Source organism: Castanea sativa, chromosome 6, assembly GCF_040712315.1.
Source record: "Castanea sativa cultivar Marrone di Chiusa Pesio chromosome 6, ASM4071231v1".
In the NCBI taxonomy this organism is placed as follows: domain Eukaryota; kingdom Viridiplantae; phylum Streptophyta; class Magnoliopsida; order Fagales; family Fagaceae; genus Castanea; species Castanea sativa.
The window spans coordinates 41,241,348-41,261,330 of NC_134018.1; the positions used below are offsets into that span (position 1 = coordinate 41,241,348).

At 46.3% G+C, this 19,983-nt stretch overlaps 3 protein-coding genes across 3 annotated transcripts; all 3 read right to left on the bottom strand.

Moving 5' to 3' along the window:
• Window positions 1-11,924: 11,924 nt before the first annotated feature.
• Window positions 11,925-12,467, bottom strand: LOC142639971 (uncharacterized). The gene has a single exon (XM_075814093.1). The coding sequence runs from the start codon at window positions 12,465-12,467 to the stop codon at window positions 11,925-11,927; it is 543 nt and encodes a 180-aa protein (XP_075670208.1).
• A 1,020-nt stretch (window positions 12,468-13,487) lies between these two features.
• On the bottom strand, window positions 13,488-14,168 carry LOC142639972 (uncharacterized). The gene is made up of 2 exons (XM_075814094.1): window positions 13,929-14,168; window positions 13,488-13,826 (listed from the first exon to the last, which is right to left on the bottom strand). The coding sequence occupies exons 1-2, from the start codon at window positions 14,166-14,168 to the stop codon at window positions 13,488-13,490; spliced, it is 579 nt and encodes a 192-aa protein (XP_075670209.1).
• An 18-nt stretch (window positions 14,169-14,186) lies between these two features.
• Window positions 14,187-14,771, bottom strand: LOC142639973 (uncharacterized). The gene has a single exon (XM_075814095.1). The coding sequence runs from the start codon at window positions 14,769-14,771 to the stop codon at window positions 14,187-14,189; it is 585 nt and encodes a 194-aa protein (XP_075670210.1).
• Between the last annotated feature and the right edge of the window lie 5,212 nt (window positions 14,772-19,983).

The following is a 19,983-nucleotide window of genomic DNA, read 5'->3' on the forward strand; positions in this document are numbered from 1 at the left end:
GGTGAGAGAGAAAAAGCTAGGAAGGACAAACTGAGAATTAGAAAAAAATGTAAGATAAAGTAAGGGAGAAGAAGTTTAAAAACCAAATGAAGGTGAAACCGAAAATCGACGGGAAACCCAAGGGACATAATTCTCCGCCAACCACATCGTGCCACGTGGCCACAACCCACGTAACGCCGCCACCACGCATTCAATGCGGCACGGAATCCCAAGAGCCAATAAAAAAAAACTGTTCGATTTCCACGATCGTCACTGACGACCGTGAAACCCGGGGGGCATCTGATGGGACTGACGAAGTTAAACATAGACGAGGTGGTCTTACGGACGAACCTTACCAGTTATCGGCGTCATCAAAAGAAGAGTTAATGTCATTAAATGCTGCCAATAAAGCCTCAACCGTTACAAGACCAGCTGGACGAACCAATGGAAAGGCATTAACGCCCATTACTCCCCTAAAGACGTTATCAGAAGAATCATTAATACCCCAACGGGTATAATCCCCAAGGGTATACAAAGCCCTCACAACACTAAAACAAGGGACGGAGACAACATCACAACTTGAACTAATTTTATTCTTGATATTTCAATTATTGCCTTCTTTCGTACTGACTTTGCCATCGGAGGCGTTGTGGCAGGCACCACACCGGTGACCACTCGAATAAGTTCTTGCTCCTTCAAGGTTATCAGAGTACTGCCGGGAACCATCTGGACGAATCCTAGAGGAACCGACGAGATACTGCTTCATCACAACCTATCACCTATGAAGGATTGCATAGATTCTATTTTTCTTGCGGGCGAATTGGACATCAAAGAGAGGAATGTGTTTTTAGGATAAGGAAACCATCACCGGAAAGGTCACTTGCGCCGGAAGGACAACATGTTCAGACCTCGAAGGATAACGGTGTTGAGGTACACAGTCCATGCGCTCCGCATGAGGTGGACCTAAGAGATGACAAGTTTGGCCCTTGGATGGTAGTGAGCCGTAGAAAGCTATGAAGCATGGGTGCGGGTGTGGGTGCGGGTGCGGGTGCGGGTGCGGGTACTGGTGCGGGTGCGGGTGCGGGTACGGGTGCGGGTGCGGGACTCGGCAATTTTTGAAAAAGGTGGATGCGGGTGCGGCGGGACTCGGCAATTAAAAAATTATTAAAAATATTTTTATTTATATTTTCTATATATTTATACTATTAAAATATTCTTAAAAAACATATTACTATGCCTTGATTCACAAAACAAAGAAAGAAGAAAGCAAGAAACACAAAACATAACACAAAACCAAAAAGAAAACACAAAAAAAACAATAAATATTCAAAAAAAAATTGAGGAATGACAGATTTAAGGTTTTTGGGTCTCATCTAGAGCCGATTTCGGCTGTTGCGGCATGATTCAAGGCCTATTTCGGTCTGTTTCAGCCGTTTCGGGACTATTTCGGCCGTTTCGGTCGCCAGCCGATACAGCCTGATACGGCCGAAACAGCCCGATTCTGGCCGAATTGGCCCGAATCTGCTCGAATCGGTGCCGAGTCGGCGCGATTCAAGCCGCGTCGGCGCGAGTCGGCTGGAAAAAAAAGGAAAATACGTGGCTGACGCGGCCCGATGCGCAAGCAGCGGCGTCCCTCGCGCGTCGCCGCGTCGCGCCGCGTTGACCGCGGGTGTGGCACCTTCGGCGCAGCGTCCGTGCTTCCTAGGTAGAAAGGCTAGCATCAGGAAGGACAAGAAGCATGATCCTGCTCCCACTAACGCTAGGTATGCAAGGTGGCACGAAGGAGCTGACGAGAGAACAGGCCCTGGAGATGCGGCTAAAGTGACACCTAGAGTGGGGGGCTTAAAAATTAATGAAGGGAAAAGGAAAGCAAATGGTGAGCTGGTGGGGTTTGGTGAGCCTCTGAAGGAACAATTAGGCTTTAGAAGTGGAAGTGTAAGCTCAGATAGCCCAACTAAATTGGGCCTATTTAACCAAGGCAAAATTTCAGCTTATGAAGGCCCAACATCCATTAAGGGCAAAAAAGTCTTGGCAAGACTTAGGACAACTCCAGCACATTCTAGAGGCGCCGACCCTAGAGAAGGGATCAAATCAAACAAATCTCTAAAAGCTATTTGGACTCCCATTATCTCTATCTCTTACACAGATAATGATGGGAAGTTCATTTCTCAGTGAAGCAAGAAATAGTATGGGTGATTCAAGTGAAGGGAAAGATAGTGGAAATGTTATTAGTAGTGATCGACGAGATCAGAGCAACACCGGTGAGTGCGATGGGGTTCCACTTGACCGTTGTGCTAGAGTCCAGCTTCATGAGCAATCAGTTTGCCTTGAAAATCATCCTAGTGTTCCAACCAACCACAATCTTCAACTTATTTGTCAGAGCAGAGGAGAAGAAGGTGAGGGTACTAGAGCGCTGTTTAATGAGGATGACTGGAAGAGGACAGTCAATGGAATCAGTGAAGAAGACAGTATGGATTTCGTTGGAGGAGGCAAGGTTGCTGCCTCTTTTCAATGAAAGCCCCATTCCAAGTCATCGGTTAGTCATGAATATCATTGCCTGGAACTATAGGGGTGCTGTGAAGCCCGAATTTCAGAATCATGTGAGGGAGTTGGTTCAGAATCATAAACCAGCAATTCTCTTTGTAATGGAAACTCGTGTAGGTGGAAATAGAGCTAAGGAAATCACAGATAGGCTTCCATTTAACCAGGCCATCCATAAGAAGGCTATAGGCCGTGCAAGCAGTGTGGTTGCTGTGGAATCCAAATAAGATTGAAATGTCTCCGCTTGCCACCACGGAGCAAGAAATTCATGTCTCAGTCAAGGTGAGACCTTCTGACACTCAATTTATTTTATCTGCGGTTTATACTAATCCTAGATTTAATGAAAGATGTGTTCAATGGAATAATCTTGTTAATGTGGCTAGTTTGCATAGTAGTCCCTGGATTATCACAGGAGATTTTAATGAAGTTCTTGCAGATAATGATAAGTTTGAAGGGAAGGCAGTGAATGCTAGTAGGTCCCTTTTATTCAAGGATTGTTTGGATTCTTGCAATATGGTGGATTTGGGCTTCTCAGGGCCAAGGTTTACTTGGTCTAATCGTACGGGAGTTAGAAGCCTTATCCAAGAAAGATTGGATAGATTTTCTTGAACTCGGATTGGTGCACCCTGTATTCGAATGCCAGAATGTCTCATTTAACTCATGTTCACTCGAACCACTGTCCAGTCCTTCTAGATTTTGACCCAAGTGCTGATCGTAGACTCAACAGACCTTTCAAGTTTCAGAGCTTCTAGCTCAACGACCAGACTTTTCCAAGTATAGTAAGGGATGCTTGGGGTTGTACAAATCGGTTGGAGGAAGCAGTTGAGAAGTTTACTAAGGATGCTACGGATTGGAACCAAAATCATTTCGGTAACATATTTGTTAAAAAGAGGCGTGTTATGGCCAGATTAGATGGTGCTCAGAAAGCTCTAGCGGAAAGGCTGTTTGATTTCTTGGTGGAGTTAGAGAGAGATCTTCAAAGAGAGCTAGATGAGGTTCTAAATCAAGAACAAGAACTATTGGCACTTAAATCAAGAATGAGCTAGATGGTTCTTAGTGATAGAAACACATCCTTTTTTCACGTGTCCACCATTGTTCGGAGAAGGAGAAATCAGATTTCTTGTTTGAAGAATAGTGTTGGAGAATGGATTCAGGAGGAGACACAGGTCATGAATTTGGTTCGGGAAGCTTTTGTCAAGCTTTATACCACAAGCCATCTGGAAGCAAAACTCCATCCAGGTTCTAGCTCCCTGTGGCAAGTGGCCTTTTTTGATACGGAGAGAGATGACTTGTTTATTCTTGTGTCAATGGAAGAAATAAAATCAGCTCTTTGGTCTATGAAGGCCTTTAAAGCTCCGGGTCCAGACGGCCTCCATGTTGGGTTCTTCTAGCGTTTATGGATGATAGTTGGAGAGTCAATGGTGGAGGAAGTTAAGAACTGCTTTGACACAAAGAAAATTCCTAAATTCATCAATAAAACTAATGTGGCTCTCATTCCCAAGATTCAGAGCTCGAAAACCATTGGCAATTATCGCCCCATTAGTCTTTGTAACACAGTTTATAAGATTATCACAAAAATCATAGTCGCCAGAATTAGGCTGGCGTTGGATAAGTTAGTGTCTCCTGTTCAATTGGCTTTTGTGCCGGGAAGGAAAGGGGTTGATAATGCAATCATTGTGCAAGAGATTATCCATACTATCAGTAAAAAGAAAGGAGGAGTGGGGTATATGGCAATCAAAGTGGATCTTGAAAAGGCCTATGATAAGCTCGAATGGAGCTTTATTAGGGAGACTCTTTTGAAAGCAAACTATCTCGGGGAGCTGATAGAACTCATAATGAATTGTGTGTCTTCCACCACCACTTCTGTACTTTTCAACGGGGGTAATCTTGAACCTTTTAGGCCTTCTCGAGGCATCCGTCAAGGGGACCTTCTTTCTCCCTATCTTTTTATTCTCTGCATGGAAGTCTTAGGGCATTTAATTGAAGAGAAATGCAGAGAGAAGAAATGGACTCCTGTTAAAGCGTCAAGGAGCGGTATTGCCTTTTCCCACCTCTTCTTTGCAGATGATCTTGTATTATTCGCTAAGGCAAATGGTAGCAACTGTTCTGCTATTAGAGATGCCTTGGATGAGTTTTGCAACATATTTGGTCAATCAATTAGTGAAGCCAAGTCCAGAGTGTTTTTCTCCTCTAATGTTGATAGAGACACGAGGTAATCCTTGTGTGATATTTTGGGTTTTTCTTCAACCCTGAATCTGGGCAAATATCTGGGATTTCCTATTCAGCACCGAGGGTCAAGTAGCCAAGACTTCAATTTTGTCCTGGAGGGAGTCAAGCAAAAACTTGCTGGTTGGAAGGCCAACCTTCTTTCTTTTGCTGGTAGAACAATCCTTGTCCAAGTTTCATCTTCTACCATCCTAGCTCATGTCATGCAATGTAATGCCCTTCTGGGTAAACTCTTGGACAACATTGATAAAGTTAATAGGAATTTTTTGTGGGGTTCTTTGGAATCGGTCAAGAAGTTACACTGGGTGGGCTGGCAGAAAATTACTCTTCCTAAAAGTGAAGGGGGTCTCGGCCTTCATACAGCGAAAGGAAGAAATCTCTCTCTCCTTGCTAAGCTTAATTGGCGCATCCATTCTGAAAAGGATGCGGTATGGAGTAAAGTCTTAAAAAGTAAGTATTGTATTAGAAAAAGATTGAATGCCACAAACCCCACAAAGCTGCCTTATTCCAGAGTTTGGTCTGCAATGAGAAAAGGCAAAGACATTTTTCGTAAAGGAGTAAGCTGGGTTGTGGGTAGAGATAGTGATTTGAGCTTCTAGCATGATAAGTGGTGTAGTGTGGGGCCTATTAGGAGCTTGGTTCATGGACCTTTGTCTATGGAGGAGGAGAATCTCAGAGTAAAAGAAGTAGTTTCAGCTGATGGGTGGGATTGGTCAAAATTATCAATCCCTATTCCAGATGGCCTCAACAATATTTTAAAAGCCACCCCTATCTCTCTTGCTGCAAGAGGGCAAGACAGACTAGCCTGGGGTAAGTCCACTCATGGTGGATTTGAGCTAAAAAGTGCATATCAAATTGCTATTGGAAGTGCAGCTGCTCCATTCTAGGATCAATGGGTGTGGAAGGTTAACATTCTTCCCCAGATTCAAACTTTTGTGTGGATGTGTTTGCACGGTAGTATTGGTGTTAAGGAGTGCCTAGCAAAAAAGGGGGTGCCCGTGAACCCCACTTGCCCATTGTGTCTCTTTGATCCTAAGTCTATAATTCACGCTCTTAAGGGATTGCAGTAAGGTTAGGACCTTTTGGACTCAGCTGGGTGCCGAGGAGGTTAATTCTTCTTTTATCAGTGGCCATTTGCAGCAATGGATTACCGTTAATGGGAAAGCCAATATAAAAAATCACAGAGGTCATCCCCCTTGGAAAACCTCCTTCCTTTTCGCAATTTGGCGCATTTGGAAGCATAGGAACAATATTGTTTTCCATAACAAAGCCATCCAGCAAAACTTGGGCCATGAGATTTTTCGAGAAGCTATGGAGTACGAGCATTGTGTGAAGCTTCCTAAAATGGTGCCAGATCAGGTGGTTAAGAGGATTAGGTGGGAAAAGCCAGAGGAGGGTTGGTTTAGACTTAATTCAGATGGAGCCTCATTGGGCAATCCAGGCTTAGCTGGAAGTGGAGGGCTTATTCACAATGGTGAAGGAGAATGGGTCTGCGATTATGCTAGGAAGATTGGCATCACAACGAGCTTTGTTGCAGAACTGTGGGGTCTTAGAGACGGGCTTATGCTATGTTTAAACCTCCACATACCTACAATTGAGATCGAAATTGACGGTAAGTCCATAGTTGATATGCTGAAAAATCCCAAGGTTGCCAACAATGTTATTTCTCCTCTGGTGGAAGATTGCAGGTTCCTTGTATCTCGGCTCCCTTGGGTTCATGTTAAGTGTACGTCCCAAAATAGGGATGCTGGGCCTCGAAGGGATTTGGTCTTACAATCTATTTGTATAGTGGACTTTTGGATTTCCTACCACGGGTGGTGTTGTGCTCGGCAGGCCCGTATACTGGGCCTCCTTCTCTTCCTCACTATCTCTTTCCTCTCTTCCTTGGGGAGAACTGATATTGCTCTCTCTCTCTCTCTCTCTCTCTTTTCTCTCTCCTTTGGGGAGAACTGATATTGCTCTCTCTCTCTCTCTCTCTCTCTCTTCTCTCTCCAATTGCCAACCATTTGACTAAATCTTCTTTGTCTATTTATATCCAAACTTAGTGGAACGGTCATGATTGTTCTCCTGATGGGTGAAGGGAGTGGTCCAATACTATTACCCATAAGTGGGGGTTTAGTTGGGAGTGGGAGAAAATGAGAGTGGCATAGGAACTGGCTCCACCGCTGGGTTTGATGCTCGACAAGGGCGTTCCCTAGGCAATGCAAAGGAGGTCCGATACCGTTTCATCTAAGTGGATGTTTGGTGGTGGGAAGGAGAAAATGATAGTGGCGTTGGGACCAACCCCGTATGTAAGTTCCGTGCTTGGCAAGGGCACGTCATAGGCTGCTTTGAGCACTCCGAGTTCGAAAATCGTGGACGGCACACGCGTTACTATGTGTGATCAGCGCGGGGCTTCTATAAGATTGGGCTTAACAGGGGGTAGGGTCCGTACAATAGCCCCCCTTGATTCATGTTCTGCTTCAGGCGATGAATCAAGGATCCCGGGCAAGTTGTAGTGATGGTTTCCCGCGGATGTATATTCTCGGCACCTGGCCAGGGCGACCGTCTCAGCGGATTTCTCGAGAATGGCGTTGCATCAGATCGTCACGTCAGTAATTAATATTTGGTAGTTGACAAATCGCCCGATGGTTCGTGAATCGCCCGATGGTTTGTGAACTGTCTAACGGTTCGTGAACCGTGCCCACGCGTGTGGGGGGTTATCCAAGAAAATGATTTGCGAGGGTTATTTTTCCCGCCTCTGGCCTCATTAAACGTTTCAAGGGCCTATAAGTAGCCCATTCTGGACTCCTTCTCCACTTTTCGTGTTTCTATCACTCCCATCCCCTCCTTTGCCGAGCATTCTTCTTCTGCGCCAAAAAACCTCTTTAGTTCTCCACTCTCTAGAGCCCCAAGTAAGTTCTTTCTACCTCTCTTAACTTTTCGATTCTCTTCCATATCATCTTATTATAATGGGATTCTCTCACCTACTTACCCCTGGGGCTGCCTTGGCTAGTTTTAGGGAGACATTTGGCATCCCAGGGGATGTCGACGTTGCGTATTGCAACGTGGGTGACCTCGAACTTCAGAGGGCTGCTGATTCGAACGCAGCGTTCTTCCCTCTGATGTCGATACTCGAGGGTGGGGTTAGGTTCCCTGTAGACCCTCTTGTCATAGGTACCCTAGGGTTTTATGGCCTGTGCCCTGACCAGTTTCCCCCCAACTTTTATAGGGTTGTTAGCTGTGTCGTCCGGTTAAACCACATGTTCGGGCTGCAGTTGAACCAGCACGACATAAATTTCATGTATAAACTGTGCGGCAACTTCGCTTGTGGTTACTACTTGAAAACTAGAGATACCCGAGTCCGGCTCATATCCTGCCTGCCCGACTCCAATTGGAACTCGGCCGGAGAGTTTGATTGGGTGCATGGTAACTGGCATGCCAGTGAGCTTCTTTGCCTGCTCTCACCACGTGAAGTTGGTCGGTACCGACAATCCCCCTTTGATTGGTTCTTGCGTCCTTTATACATATATTGTTTTATATTTTTCTTTTTTAGCTGATCGATTTGTTCCCGGACTTATTGCAGAATCTAGAAGGTTCTTCCCGGACAGTCGAGTTATACACGCACGAGACCTCAACTTCGTTCTTAGGTCGGAGATCTTCATGCACGACGACGAGCAGCTTAGGGCGTCTCATTTGATCCTCGACGTCAACCCCGTGTACACCACTTGGCAAAACTTCAGTCAGACGCTTTTGGTAGACAGCCCACTCATGTCGTATATCGACGTGCGGTATAAGACCTTCCTTCCCCCCGGGCTCACCATAGGCAAGGCTCAAGGAAGTGGCCCGCGCTACACCACTGCAGACGATATCTCGCCGGTGAGGGACGGCTCTGCCGAGCGAGTGTCGCAGAGTCGGCGAAGGCACGAGGTGATCGGATAGTAAGAGAACGCTGCCCCCGTAGCCAAGGAATCAACTGCCGCCCTAGCGGAAAGAATGGTGAAACAGAGGGAGATGACCCTTTCCCGGTTCATCCTTGGCGCCGGTCCTGCAGCACAAACTCAATCCCCGAAAGGAGTGAGTCAGCCTCCTCCCGGGGGCGAAAGCAGGAAGAGGAAGAGGGTTGCCGAGAAGAACCCTCCCGTCTCGGGTGATGCACTGCTGAAGACCCCTCCTCGTGCAGCGGCCGGTTCCAGGCTTCCGGAGGGGCCGGTGGTCACACGCCCTGCGGTTCAGGTCGGGACCAATGTGGCATCCTCTTCCCGGCCGGTAGCCGGTTGGCAGCACAACTTCCAGCTAGGTGGCGAGTGCTTGCCGGAAACCTCCAGCGTCCGGCTGTGGGACAGGGGTGCAGGGGGGTGGGTGGCCCAAAGTTTGGCGCGGGGCCTCATACTGCCCGAGGATGTGCATTACTATGCACAGGGCGATGACGAGACACTTGCCATGCGACTACAATGACATTCCATCGCGGTAACGCTCTATCCTCCCTGACCATGTGCATCGAACTGAGTGGTCTTCTATTTTCTTTTCTAATCCCATCATTGTGCTACTAGCTTATCTCCAGACCGCGCAGATGACCAACATAGTGACTGGGCGGTTGAAGGATGCCGCTGAGACCTTGGAGGGGGAAAAGGCGCTGAAGGCTGTTGCTGAGGCCACGGCTAGGGAGAAGGGGGAGGCTGCCACGACGTCGGAGAGGAAAGCGATGGACGCCGAGAAAGCCCGGCAGGCTGCCGAGGGAAAGCTGACCTTCTTAGAGGCGAAGCTTGGGGAGACCAAGCTTAAGCTGGCGACGGTGGACAGCTTGAGTCTGGCCCAGGCTAATGAGATCGCCGGCCTGAAGGAGTCCCTCAAAGCCTGCGAGGAGAAGTGGTATAATGTCGGCTTCTCGGATGTTGAAAACTCCGCGGAGCCGATCATTCACCAAGCTCGGCACCATGGCTTCGGGGAGGGATGTCTAGTTGCCCTTCAGGCGATAGGGGTGGCCGCAGACTCTCCGCTGTGAAACACCGAGCATATCCCCTACCCGGCCCCTCCTCCCCTTGCCGTTCAGAGTCGGACTGAGGCATCAGACGAGGAGGAGACTCCGAGTATGATCGACCTTGTGCGGGACATTAATGCTCATATGGAGGCAGCCGACCCTGAGGTGTTAAGCCACATCCGCGCGGGGGTCGAAGCTACACCAGACCAAGTCCCACCGACAACTGTGAGCGAAACCGAGCAGTCTGTGCCTTCGCCCCTTCCAGCTGACCCTGCTGTTTGATAATTCAGCCCTTCTTTGTCTTTTTGCTTTTTCCTTTTGTTTTATTGCTGTAATTATTTTTTTCTTTGCCATTCAAAGAGCTTAAATCGTCGGGCTGTGGCGATAGAACAATTTCCCGTCTGCCAAACAGTTATCAACTATGTTTTTTGGATATTGTTGTTTCAATTTACATCGTTTATATGCCGCTTGTTTCTCTATTGTTTGCTTGATAACCGCCGATTCTGTATGCGATTACCTTCTTAATGTTAGTGTCGTTGGTAAATGCCACCATATCCTACTTTCTCGCTTTAGATTGCCGGGAGTAGCCCCTTTAAATTCAAGCCGTAGGGGCTCATGTTACTGGACCCCTGGCGTAAGTGAACGGGTCCTTATACCTTCGTAAGACTAGCGTAAGGTTTTCACCTGCTCGGCGATAGGGCTCAAACCAAGGGCAGGTTTCCGTCCTTAGATAAAAATAGAGTAAGGTTTTCACCTGCTCGATGACAGGGCTCGAACCGAGGGCAGGTTTCTATCCTTGCCATAAACGAGTTGCCTTTAACCTTGCGAATCGCTTTATAATTCTTGCCCGGCGATAATCTCGAAATAAGAAAAAGGGGGGGGGCTAAATCAGGGTCTTCATATTACATATGTGGTGATGCCTGGTTACATCAGGTTGATATCTTTGGAGGGTGTCCAGTTACTGATAAATTTTTTTCAAATTGCGAACATTCCATGGCCGGGGAAGCGGTTTTTCCTCCAAATCTTCTAGATAGTATGCCTCTACGCCGATAATAGCAGTCACACGGTAGGGCCCCTCCCAGGTCGGAGCTAGCTTTCCTGTGCTCGTGTCTTGCGTATTCCCCACTACCTTTCGGAGTACCAGGTCTCCAGCGGCAAACTCCTTCCTTCTGACAGCTCTATCGTACCTCCAAGCAAGCTTCTGTTGATACTTTGCCAGCCGGATGGTGGCTATATCTCGGTGCTCCTCTAGCAAGTTCAGCTCCCTAAGCATCAACTCCTCGTTCTCGTCAGAGTCGAATCCCGCAACTCGGGCGCTACACAAGTTTACCTCGGCGGGAATGACTGCCTCCGCCTCGTAAGTTAGAGAGAACAGCGTTTCTCCAATGGATCTCCTCGGAGTGGTTCGGTATGCCCATAGGACGCTGGGCAACTCCTCGGCCCATCTACCCTTGGCGCCCTCCTATCTTTTCTTCAGGCCGCTCACGATAGCCTTGTTTGTCGCTTCTGCCTGGCCGTTACTTTGCGGGTAAGTCGGCGTGGAGTATCGGTTCCGGATACCAAAGCCTTCGCAAAACTCCTGGAAAGCTTTGCTGTCGAACTGCAGGCCGTTGTCCGATATTAAAGATTCCGGCACGCCGAACCTTGTTATAATGTTCCTCCATACAAATCTTTTAACATCAACGTCTTGGATGTTGGCCAGCGCCTCAGCCTCTGCCCATTTTGTGAAGTAGTCTACGATCACCAGCACGAACCTTCGGTTGCCCGTTGCTCGGGGAAAAGGCCCGACAATATCCAGCCCCCAGCAGGCGAATGGCCACGGGCTGCAAACTGGGTTCAAGTTCCCGGCCGGTTGGCAGATCATCGGCGCGTGTACCTGACACTGTTCACATCTCTGAGCATACTTGGTGGCTTCCTTCCTCATCCGCGGCCACCAGAAACCCTGGGTCATTGCTCAGTGCGCCAGCGAGCGTCCCCCCACGTGGCTACCGCAGACTCCCTCGTGCAGTTTGGCTAATAGCTCTTTAGCCTGGTCGGGGCAGAGGCACTGCAGGTATGGCCCTTCAAATGATCTGCGGTATAGCTTCCGATCAGTAGATAACCAGTACCGATCGGAAGCTCGCCGTACTCTGGCTGCCTTCTTCTCATCTTCCGGGGTTCGATCCTTTGAAAGGAAGTCGATGATCGGGTCCATCTAGCACTTCTCGGCTTCAGTAACCTATACAATCAGTGCCCTGGCGGCAATACTTGGCTCGAGCACCAGTTCCACCCTGATCAGCCGAGGTACCTCGTCAGCTATTGATGATGCTAGAGTCGCCAAGGAGTCGGCGTGCCGGTTTTGTCCCTGGGCTACCTGCTCGATCATGACTGTCTCAAAGTTACCCATCATCTGCTTTGCTAGCCGCAGGTATTCTATCATCTGGGGATCCTTGTCCTCGAAATTCCCTTGGACCTGATTTACCACGAGGAAGGAGTCCGAGTATACCTCCACCTCCTTTGCCCCCAGATCTATGACAATTCTCAGTCCTGCCAGTAGAGCCTCGTATTCGGCCTCATTGTTAGAAGCCTTGAAGCCTAACCTGAATGAGTGTTCTAGCTTCAGATCTTCTGGGGTGATGACTACGATCCCTGCCCCCGCTCCAGCCATATTGGACGCTCCGTCCACAAACACCCTCCATGGCCTGACTTCTACCACGCCGGTTATACTCGTTGCCCTCAGCGAGAACTCGGCGATAAAGTCCTCAAGTACTTGTCCCTTCATGGAGTTCCTCCACTTGTATCTGATGTCGAAGGAGCCCAGCCGAGTCCCTCACTTGGCTATCCTCCCCATAAAATCAGATCTCTTCAATAGCGACTGGAGTGGGTACTCGGTTAAGATGTGGACTGTGTGGGCCTGAAAATAATAGGGTAATTTTCGGGTGGAGTGCAAGAGTGCCAGCATTAGCTTCTCCAGTGGTAGGTACCTGGTCTCCGCATCGACTAGCATCTTGCTGATGTAATAAACCGGGAGCTGTGCACCGTTATCCCTTAGTAGCACGGCGCTCGCTGCATGCTCGGACACGGAGAGGTACATGTACAAGTCCTCTCCCGGTTCTGGGGCTGACAACGTCGGTGCCCGGCCAAGGTAATCCTTTACATCTTGGAAGGCCCTGTCACACTCCTCGTTCCACTAGAACCCCTTCCACTTCTTCAGGAGTTGGTAAAAAGGCTAGCATTGATCGACGAACTTGGAAATAAATCGGTTGAGAGCAGCCAGCATACCAGTCAGCTTTTGAACCTCCTTTGGATTGCCCAGCGGTCTGAGACGTTTCACGGCTTCAATTTGATCGGGGCTGACCTCTATCCCCCGTTTAGTAATCAAATAACCAAGGAATCTGCCGGATCCAACCCCGAATGCACACTTATCGGCGTTGAGGCGCAGCCGGTGTCGTTGGAATATCTCGAACACTTCTTTTAGGTCGCCAATGTGCTGCCCTTCTTGCTTACTCTTTATCACCATGTCATCAATGTATACTTCCACCGTCCGTCCAATCTTATCCCTAAACATCCTCGTCATCATTTGTTGATATGTGGCTCCCGTGTTCTTCAAACCGAATGGCATCACAGTATAATGGTAGGTAGCATCAGGCGTTAAGAATGTCGTCTTCTCCTAGTCCTTAGCGGCCAGGGCAATTTGGTGATAGCCCTGGAAAGCATCGAGGAAACTCATTCTCGGGTGCTCGTATGTGGCGTCCACCAATTGGTTGATTTTCGGCATCAGAAACGGATCCTTTGGACATGCTCAGTTAAGATCGGTAAAATCAACACAAACCCTCCACTTGCCGCTCTTCTTCTTCACGACCACCATGTTTGCGAGCCATTCCGGAAAGAACATTTCCTTTCTGGCCCCTGCTTCTCTCAGCCTCCTAACTTCCTGTCTGATGGTTTCCGCGTGCTCCTTAGCAGACCTTCTCGGTCTCTGTTTCTTGGGGGGGCATAAAGGATCCACATTCAGCTTGTGAACTATGAACTCAGGGTCGACGCCGGGCACCTCATATGGACACCATGCAAACACATCCACGTTTTGTATGAGGAATAACAGCAGTTGCACCCTTTCCCCATCACTCAAGACTGCCCCTATCTGAAAATACCTTTCACTTCCTGGCAAGATCTTTACGCTTATTAAATCCTTGGCAGCGCTAGTCCCCTCCACCTGGGGATGCTGTAATTGCTATAGGGGTGCCTTCTCGGCTGATTCCTTCTGCTCAGTTTGTTTGATTGCTGCGGCTACTAAACATTGTCTGGCCGCCTGCTGATCGCCCCTTATTACTGTAATCCCCTCATCAGTTCGGAACTTGACTTTTACGTGTAAGATGGACGGCACAGCCCCCATGTTGTGTATCCACGGCCTTCTGAATATTGCTGTGTATGGTGTGAAAGAGGCGACCACTATGAACGTCACCATCACCTCCCGGCCGCCCATGGTAACTGGGAGCGAAACCTACCCCTTTAGAATCACCATGTGCCCGTCGAATCCCATTAAAGGTGTATCATACTTGGACAAGTCCCCCTTTTTCAGGCCGAGCCCCCTGTATAGGTCCGGGTACATCACATCTACACCACTCCCTTGATCTATCATTATTCTCTTCACTATGAATCCCCTTATTCGGGCCGTGACTATCAAAGCATCGTGGTGGGGCTGGGTAGTACCCTCTAGGTCGTCGTCGTCGAATGCGATGGGTTGTCTACTGTGCCTCGGCCTCTTTCGCGGGGGTTGTTCGCTTGTGCTTCCTTCTGCCGACACCACGGTCAACACCCCCTTTGCTGTGGGTGTTATAATTGCCCTTGGAGCGGCGTGGATGACCTCTATCACTACCAAAAGGGGTGGGAGAGGGTTTCGACACAGCCACTCAGCCTGTCCGGTCTCCTGACTCCGTGTCTCCACCAGAAACTCTTTCAAATGCCCCGCCTTCACCAACTGTTCCAGGTGATCTTTCAACACCCTACATTGCTCGGTGGTGTGCCCTTTATCCCTGTGATAGGTGCAATACAAGTTCTGGTTTCCCCTTGACAGGTCGCCTGCCATCTTGTTCGGTCGCCTAAAATATGGCTCATTTTTTATCCTATCAATGATGCGGTGTACAAGCTCCTTGAATGTCGCGTTGACTCCCCCAACCGCCGGCCGGCTCCTGAATTCTCAAATCCTTCCTGTGTCTGGGGTTGAAGTCGTTGTTCCGAGGATAACTGATTATCGGCTCCTTCCCTTTGGACTGTAGCCGATCGTCCTCTAAGCGCTTATACTCCTCGATACGCCTCATCAGCTGCCTCATATCCTCGAGAGGCTTTAAGGTCAACGATTCTCTCAGCCCAAACTCTTCGGGTAGGCCCATCCGAAAGGTGTTCGCCACAATCTTTTCATTACCCCCGTCAATCTTGTTGTACAGCTCCCAGTACCGACTGGCGTAGTTGCAAAGGGTCTCTCCAGCCCCCATCTTCATGGATAGCAACGCGTCCACGGGCTGCGACACCCGGCTGCACGTCATGAACCATAGTCCGAACTCTTGGATCAGTTCCGAGAAACTATGGATCGAGCCCTTCTTCAACCCGTTGAACCACCTCAAAGCAGTGGGCCCGAGGCTTGAGGGGAAAACCTTACATATCAATGCATCGTTATGAGAGTGTAAGGACATCATCTGAATATAGTGACTTACATGTTCCACCGGGTCTGTCCTCTTAATGTAGGAATTGAACGGTGGCCGCACGCGAACCGGCTCGGCATAGGCGCACTCTCGATATCTCTAGAGGACGGTGACCGGGCAGCTTGACGCAGTGCTCGGCTCATGGTATCCATTGCCACGTTATGTGGTCGCTCCGTGTCGGGGGAAGTTGATTCGCGGTCCGCGTACTCTCGCGAGCGGTCGCGGTGCTTATGAGACCCGGATTGATGAGATCCGGCCTCACGGCGATTCCCCACACTTACTGACCTTTCCCTTCGTACTCCATGGTCCCTTCTCCCTCGTCGGCCCCGTGCTTGCAACTCCAAATCCTTGACTGCCCTGTGCAGGCGCTCGAGCTCTTGGTCCCTCCGTTTAAGCTCCTGGTCTCTTCTGTCAAGGCGGCTGCGGCCTGAGGCGTCAGACATTGTCCGGAGGGTTTGGTACGACCCTTCCCCGGGCCCAGACTCTTCTACCTCCTCGTGCCTTCTGTCCTCCTGCCTTTTTTGCCTCATTTCCCGCCATGTAGACCCCCGCGACGACCCTCCAGTGCCGCTCTCCGCATGGCTTCTCTGTCTGCTTCCAAACATCCTTACGAGCGTGCCAAGATAGCACCATAGCTACGTAGGAGATTCCCACAGACGGCGTCAATTGTACGTCCCAGAATAGGGCTGCTGGGCCTCGAAGGGATTTAGGCTTACAATCTATTTGTATAGTGGGTTTTTGGATTTCCTACCACAGGTGGTGTTATGCTCGGCAGGCCCGTATACTGGGCCTCCTTCCCTTCCTCACTATCTCTTTCCTCTCTTCCTTGGGGAGAACTAATATTGCTCTCTCTCTCTCTCTCTCTTTTCTCTCTCCCTTGGGGAGAACTGATATTGCTCTCTCTCTCTCTCTCTCTCTCTCTCTCTCCAATTGCCAACCATTTGACTGAATCTTCTTTATCTATTTATAGCCAAACTTAGTGGAATGGTCAAGATTGTTCTCCTGATGGGTGAAGGGAGGGGTCCAATACTATTACCCATAAGTGGGGGTTTAGTTGGGAGTGAGAGAAAATAAGAGGGGCATTGGAATTGGCTCCACCGCTGGGTTTGATGCTCGGTAGGGGCGTTCCCTAAGCAATGGAAGGGAGGTTCAATACTGTTTCATCTAAGTGGATGTTTGGTGGCGGGAAGGAGAAAATGATAGTGGTGTTGGGACCAACCCCGTATGTAAGTTCCGTGCTCGGCAGGGGCACGTCACGGGCTGCTTTGAGCACTCTGAGCTCGAAAATCTTGGACGGCACACGCGTTACTATGTGTGATCAGCGCAGGGCTTCTATAAGAGTTAGTCCTTACGGTCCTTAGGGCGATTGGGCTTGACAGGGGGGTAGGGGCCGTACATTAAGCATTGTTTCAGAGAGGCCAATAGATGTGCAGATGCCTTGGCTAGGCTGGGTTCCAATCAAGCAGTTGATTTTTATGTTTTTAGCAGTTTGCCTGTGGACATTTTGGATTTTCTTATGGTTGATGCCCATGGTCTGTCCTTAAACAGACTCTGTTTTGAGCCTATTTTGGCTAGTTAGTTGTAGTAATATAATTCTTTTTTACCAAATATATATATATATATATATATATATATTTCATTGGAAAATGATTTTCTCCACTTGAAATGACATTGTAGTCTTTACACCGTTAGATTAAAAAAAATAAAATTTTAATTGTAATAAATAAAATATTTCGATGTCAACTGAAATGGAGGAGATCATATTCCTCCCTCCCCCCTCCCCCCTCCCCACCCTTCTTTTTCTTATTTGAGTGAGTTTTAACGTTTAAAGTTATAAAAAGTATGGAGAAACAGTTAAACTAATATAACTTACTGGTAACATTAACAACGAATTAATGTGGCGTTTGATACAGGGTAATGTTTTAGGATTCTAAAAAATGTTTAAAGATTTTCATATTTAGTTGCAAATCACACTAGGAAATCAGATGCCAGGAGAATCTAGATTCCCTTTTTAATCCCCTTCAGTAAGAATGTGGATTCCCTTTAAAACAGGTGGTATCCAGATTCCCAAATTTAAATAAATTGTATTTTTTTATAAATTGACAATTTTAATAATTTTTTCTTATCATTTAAGAAACTGAGATAAAATTAAAAAATATATATCAATGTCTTTTCCTTTGTCTTTATCTCTTCCCGCCTAAACAACATTATCTTTCCCGCCAAAAGAACATAAACATAAACAAGATAGACAACTCTATTGATATATATATATATATTAACAATTTCTATTTAGGTTTCACCTGTGAATTTTTTTTTTGAAATGTTAGACTATAGTTTTAATAAATTTGTCATAATTTATAGCTTATATTTTGTTTTTCATTATTTATTTAGAGATTTTTTTTAAAGACTTAGAGTCTGTTTGGATACTGCTTATTGCTGAAAACCTGAAAATTGAAAACACTGTGGTAAAATAATTTTTAAATGTGTAAATAGTGTCATGGGACTTAGTTTTAATGAAAATTTTGCTAAATTAGACAACTTGTTGAAAATTTTGCTAAACTAGTTTTAGCTATATTCAGCAAAATTGAGAGAACATAGTTTTATCTAGGCCTCCAGTCTCCACCCACACTGTGAACCCTAATCTAAGGTATTTAGGGTCTGTTTGGATACTGCTTATTTTGTTGAAAATTGAAAACTTATTGCTGAAAATACTGTAGCAAAATAATTTTTAAAACAAAAATACTGTAGCAAACTTTTTTTTTTTGACCGGAAAAGGATAGAATAGGTACATTTAAATGAACAAAAATACAAAAAGTGTAGGCCAGCTGTATGGCTCAAGACACTGTAACAAATTTTAATAGTGCGTTTTTCACAAGTTGCGGCTTCGTGAACAGTACTATAGGGGCCACGAAAAAACACAAACGCAGACTTAGGGGAGAAACGCTGTATCCAAACGGATACTTAACCTGATTATCGCCGCTCAAAGAGAACAAATTAATAAATATTTCCTATCCAAGCCTAGTGGGAGAGTATCATTTCCATCCCACACGAAGAGCATCCACACATTGCAGGAAACTTCTTCGATGTGTAGAACCTAAATTCCCAAGCAGATAAGATGAATAAAGAAAACAAATTTTGAAAAGAAAATTACATCAGTTGTTTAATACCTTGAAAGAATAAAATAGAGCAATCACTACACATCAATGTTGTCCACCGCATTAATAAGAATTACCTTACTAGATCAAAACCTGTCTTAGGTGTGGTATCTTTCAATGATTTCAGGCATGAAGTATTTCCTACAAAGCATAAGGTTGAAGTCTCAAATCAGTATTAGCAGTATTAATGATTGAATCCCATGCAATAAATTCAAAACTGGGATGGAATAGATGCATCAATATTGGTCCATTCAACTGCATCACAAAGAAGAAAGAGCAATACAAGCGGAAAGAAAGAAAGTAGCTTTTTTGGGAGTGGGAGGGGCAATGCATCTGCAAGATACTTGAGGCACAAGCAAAGGAGAATAGTTGGATGCATATGCAATGATTTGATGCCATTACTAAACAACAACTCAAAAAAGAATAAGCATAGTAATAAAAATAATAATAATTAGTAATAATAACAGTAATCCACAACTTCTATAGAATGACAAAAGATCTCAAGTAAAATAGTAGCCCAAATTACCACAAGAACATGAGATAACAGAGATATGTACAAACAAAAAGAGTCATTCAGTTCAGCAGTTGCACCATATCATACCTACACTAGATGGAAATGTAGCAAAGAAATTCCTCGTACGTGTCATAACGCCTATGTCAGATTGTTGAAGGCAAAATCCTTGAAAAGATTGATAAGGATTAAGTTGACAAAACTTGTTTCATTGAATAAAGCAAAAGAAGAGTATCTTTTGTCAAAAGAAGCGCAAGGCTCCCCTTTGTACTCTTTAATCTGCAAAACAATTCATGCTGCCATATTAGATGAATACTACAATTAAGATTAAGCACTACAATACGGCATACAGTGTAAGGACAAGAAAATCTTCAACTTGTGAGTGTTGAAAGATTTATGCATGCATTTTTACACCTAATTTGTGGTTCTATAAAACCAACAAAGAGAATATGAATGTAAAATATAAAAAACACGCACACACACACACAAACACAGAAAATGTGATTCTATAAGATCAACAAAGTGAGAATATTCGTTTTTGACAAAAAAATAAATAAATTCCAGAAGCCATGAATTCTCAAAACAAAAAATGCTCATAAAAAAAAGTACAACATTGCATAATAAGATTGAAATTCAAGAAGCACCTTAACATTGTGGAGAACAATGTAGTCTTAGTATGACTTAACATGCGGAAGATCCTCCAACCTTGCAGTGAATATATGCACAGGGAACTCTTTTTCCGTACAGGACTCATCCACAATCCTCAGTAATGAAAAATAATCTGAAATACCCATAAGATAAATTTTCTATAAATAAAACTGAAAGCTTAAAAGAGAGGTAAAATTTGCCATATATATATATATATATATATATATATCCAAAGGCTAAGAAAATGAAAGAGCGTGTAAACTGAGAAAATAAAAGTAAAAAAAG

Excerpts from the sequence above, each read along its gene's own strand:
- LOC142639971 (XM_075814093.1), bottom strand. The coding sequence starts at position 12,467 with ATGAAGGGACAAGTACTTGAGGACTTTATCGCCGAGTTCTCGCTGAGG.
- LOC142639972 (XM_075814094.1), bottom strand. The coding sequence starts at position 14,168 with ATGGGCGGCCGGGAGGTGATGGTGACGTTCATAGTGGTCGCCTCTTTC. Across the intron at positions 13,827-13,928 it reads AGAAGGAATCAGCCGAGAAG|ATAGGGGCAGTCTTGAGTGA; the intron begins GCACCCCTATAG and ends AGGTATTTTCAG.
- LOC142639973 (XM_075814095.1), bottom strand. The coding sequence starts at position 14,771 with ATGGCAGGCGACCTGTCAAGGGGAAACCAGAACTTGTATTGCACCTAT.